Source organism: Octodon degus, unplaced genomic scaffold, assembly GCF_000260255.1.
Source record: "Octodon degus isolate 3935 unplaced genomic scaffold, OctDeg1.0 scaffold00131, whole genome shotgun sequence".
Lineage (NCBI taxonomy): Eukaryota > Metazoa > Chordata > Mammalia > Rodentia > Octodontidae > Octodon > Octodon degus.
This window is the reverse complement of record NW_004524707.1, coordinates 7,894,059-7,898,408: the sequence shown is the minus strand read 5'-3', so window position 1 is coordinate 7,898,408 and position 4,350 is coordinate 7,894,059. Positions and strand designations below refer to the sequence as shown.

At 45.4% G+C, this 4,350-nt stretch overlaps 1 protein-coding gene across 1 annotated transcript in view; it reads right to left on the bottom strand.

Annotated features, from left to right (window-relative positions):
* Positions 1–3,448, bottom strand: part of Sde2 (SDE2 telomere maintenance homolog) — a 50,218-nt gene extending 46,770 nt beyond the window's left edge. Inside the window, exon 1 of the mRNA XM_004641177.2 lies at positions 3,304–3,448. Coding sequence (XP_004641234.1) covers positions 3,304–3,423 — 120 coding nt within the window. The 5' untranslated portion in view covers positions 3,424–3,448. The remainder of the gene's footprint in view (positions 1–3,303) is intronic.
* Between the last annotated feature and the right edge of the window lie 902 nt (positions 3,449–4,350).

Below are 4,350 nucleotides of genomic sequence, written 5' to 3'. Positions count from 1 at the left end.
GCTGGGGGATTGAACAGCAGTCCCTGTGCTTTGCTAAGCTTGTTCTAAGTAGGTGCTTTAGACCACTGAGCCATCTCACCAGCCCCCTCCTCTGACTTTTTAAACAGAGCAAAGCAACCTCATTTCATGACTGGCTCCCAAATTTAAAACTAACAATAAAAAGCCTGAAAAGTGTAAGTGGGCCTAAAGAAAAATGGCAGAGAAAAAGCATATGGCTTTTTTTCTTATTTTGCAGTGTAGGCAGTAAAACCCAGGGCCTCACACATGCCAGGTAAGCACTCTACCAGTGTACTACTACACACTTCCAGGACAAAAGGTTTGTTTTTGTTTTGACTCATTTTGTTGAGTTAGGGTCTCAGCATGTAGCTCAGGCTGCTTTCAAATTTATGATGTTCCCTCCTATTTCAGCCTCCTGATGGCTGGGATTACAAGGGTGTACCCTCATGCTCCCTCTAAGGAGTATGATTTTTAATACACTATGCAAGCATCAACATTTTTAGGGCCACCCAGAAGCCTGTGCCCATCTCTTACCCTCCATCATTGTCCAAGTGACCCATACCCACTGTGAATGTATCAAATACTGTGAAAATAAAATATAAACACTGTCTTTCTAAACAAGTTTCTGATGCTACTAAGACAGGATATTCTCCAAGCTTCTATAGCACTAGAAGTACAATGTCCAGAATAAAGAAATCAAAACACCAACAGAAAAGGAAAGTGCACTACTGGTATCCTCCTGAAACAGAAACTGAACAGCTCATTCTAAGCCACATTTCACAGCAATTTCAAAGGGTATTATCCCTCATTCATTCAACTATTTAGTAAGTGCCTACTATTGGTCTAGACACATTTCAAGTGTTAGGATACTGCAGCAAATAAATCATTATGATAACCATGATGGTCAAATAGATCGTTAAAATTAGTACTATTTTTAGTCAAAAAAGAAAGAAAAAATATTTTTTCCTTTCTGTTTTATTTCCTAATAAAAACGAGGGGAGAGAAGTCTGCACTTCCTCCTCCCATTCCTCTTCTAGCCTGTCCAACCCACAGCAGTCTGGGGTGATTTAACAATAGTAACATTTCTAGTGAATGTGTGAAAGAGAAACACTTTGTACTGTGGGCAGAACTGCAGTGACAGCCAGTAAAGTGGACTTAACCCCAGGCATGTAGTTGAAATGGGCCCTGGACATGCTGCTTCCACATGCAGACCTTTTCATCTAGCTTCCTCTTGGCTTGGCTTCCCTTCCCTTCCCTTTCCTTCCCCTGTATCACCCATTTTTGCAGATTTTTTCATCCAATAACGTAAAGCTCTGGTGTACAAGTTCCTCCCTCCTTTTTTCCCAAATCTTTTTCCCTCTCAAAGGAAAAAAAATGTAGACGTCCTCCCCCCAAAAATAAAATCAGCATTTTTCCATTTAGAAATATGCTGTTACTCCAAACTTCTCCCTCATGCTGAAGAAGTATGGCCACCACTCCTCTCTTCAGCTCAGGTGGATAGATGCTGGTCCCAAAAGGCTGGGATCCAGTTTTGTTTCCACAGGGGAAAAAAGCAGCCAAGAACTAGAGGGGGAAGAGGAGTACAACACCATGGTAATCTCTTTATCATCTCATTGTATTTCTCCCATTTTTTACTCAAAAGCCCTTCTACACTTCAAGTTTATGATTTGAGGCTAAAAGAGGCCCCTCCATCCCCTTCAGAACTAACTCTGAATAAACACTGTCTTTTCCAAAAATTGTCTCCTATCTTCTTGGGAAGGGTGACCAGTAGTACCTCACCAAATGTCTTTTTATAAATTGTGAAGTTCTTGCCCATTCTTTTTTAATCCTTACAGAGATTAACAGGTTTCATTTTGGCAGATTTATACATGTACATGACATTTAGTTTCTATTCACATTCACATTCTACGGTTATATTTCTTAATAGAATGCAATTCTATTTCTTTATTTTAAAGTTCTGTTCAATGCTGGGCACTGCAGTGCACACTAGCAATCCCAGCACTCCAGAGGTGAGAGTCCACACTAAGCTACACAGCAAGATTAAGGTCATCCCTGGACTACATAGAGTTCTTTTCTCAAAAGAACAAAACAAAATAAAACCAAAAAAAACCTTATTCCAAATACTCTTCATAGTTAAGATCCTATTTTCTTCTGGTCTCCCTTTTGATTAACTATTATTAAATCTGAATACTAAACAGTTATTGTCAAATACACTAACCTGCAACTATTCTGAACAGTATTTTCCCATTGTAATAGTCAAAAACAGTTCTATCGATTTTATCCTGAGTTGCAATATAGAAAGGAAAACGAGTAAGTCTTTTCCTTTTTTTTTTTTTTTAATGTATTTGGTCTACAGGGTCTCACTACTACACAGATCGAACTCATAGTGATTCTCCTGTTTTCAGCCTCAGAAGGCCTGGGGTTACAGGAGCGCACCACCACGCCCAATCACCCCGGGGGCTGCGCTCTGCCCAAGCAAGTGCTAAAGTTCGCTGAGCTATCTGGCTGGCCCTGCAAATGAGAAAGATGAAAAGCCACATTATTTGCTAACGCACACTGCTTCTTCATGGAACTTGTCCGGGTCTTCTAGAAATTTGTATTGTTACCACTTGTTAAGCTTATAAATAACAAGCACAAAAAACAGCCCAGGGAGGCACAGATGAGGCATGATTACAAAGAAAAAATGTTTAAGATCAAAAGTCAGAATTCAAATCAGACTCCGTGAAATCACTAAATTCTTTAGATAACTGACCAAGTTTAATATCACATAATTGGTAAACAGCCTGCTTGAGAATTTAATAAAACCACGGAAGTAACCTGAGAACTCCCTGAAAGAGTTTCATTTACCTTTCGTAAATAGTCACAACAAATAACTATGAAAACACCTAAGTAACAGTTCTCGAAAACCCATGCAATTGGACACGGGTAAATAGTTGGCTTCAATCCCTTTCTCTCCACAAGCGTCCTTTGGCCTGGCTTTGGCTATGACATACAGTACTTCTGTAGGCAGAAGCTAACAAAATACAAGTGACAAAATACACGTCATCTACTTATACTATATACATTTTGTCGAACTTCACTGTTGGGTAAAGAAACAGCCATGGGAAATGCTTTCTTTTTATGGAGAAGCAAAACGACCAACACCACAAAGCAAAAGCGGTCCGAGTATCAGTTTGAAGCACCTTAAAACTGGGGAATTCAGTACCGAAAATTAGAGAAATGACGGCATCCAGACAGACCCTGTCCGCGCCCAGCCCCACTCCCAGTTCGTCGTTTTCCCTTCCTTCCAGGAACCGGAGTCCTCACCAGATGTTGGCAGTGTCGGTGGATAACGTCCTGTACTAAGCATCGAGCCGGGGCCCAGTGTACCGCCTTGCACCCGGAGCCGGGACCACGCACACAAACCAGCACCCCCGCCTCCGCCATTTTACTCCGGAACCTAGACAGTGTCACAGCGCCAAGACCTAGTCGCTCCGAGATGACGACACAGCTCGCCTAGCGGCGCCCCGCCCTACCCACCTCCGCGGCCCCGCCCTGGTCCTGGTCCGTCACGTGACCCGACCGCTGTAAGGTGGGGGAGGGGACGAGAAGGACCTGGAGGATGCCGATAAGGCGGCTGAGTGCCCGGGCCGCGGGTTGCTAGGGGCAGTTGCTAGGGTGGGGCTCGAGGGACTGACGATAAGGGGCTGGCGCGAAGCTTTTCCAGCGTTCTAGCTGGGAGGGAAGCACCTCCTTGGGCTTGGCTCTCTTCCCCACTTGCGTTTAGTTATTTTTGGGTCGTGGAGCTTTGTAGCTCGAAAAGCTCCCAGGAGCCGGGGGAGGAGAGAAGCTGTATTTCACACGCAAGCACGCTGGGGACTGGGCGGGAGGGGGCGGGGGGCGGGGAGAGAGGCGCGCGCACCCTCGGGGGACAGGGCGGGACAGGATGGGGCGGGCGCCAGGCCCGGCCGCGGCCGCCAGCTTTTCCTCTGTGTTTGTAGGTTGTGCTTGCTCTCCGAAACAGTCAAGCCCTAGTTTATGCCGGCCAGGCTCCGTGTATCCTATTTCTGCCCGACTGTGAGCCACGTTATTTCCTCCGCGTGCTGCTGTGGCAGTCTTTTGCGCCGCTTTGGGCCCCGGATGAAGCAGCTGGCGCGAGCGGCGCCGAGTTCGTCTGCTCCGCCCTGGGAGCCTGGAGGCCTGGAGACCGTGAACGCGCCGAGGGAGATCGCGGCTTTTCCAGACCCCTACACAATTTGAAAGAGGCTAAGAGCCGGGGTTCGATCCCGGTGCCAAAAAAAAGGCTTGTGATGTGGGAAAGATGTCAGGCATTTTCTGTATATTTTAATCCCAAGTGATCTGTGTTCTTCATTT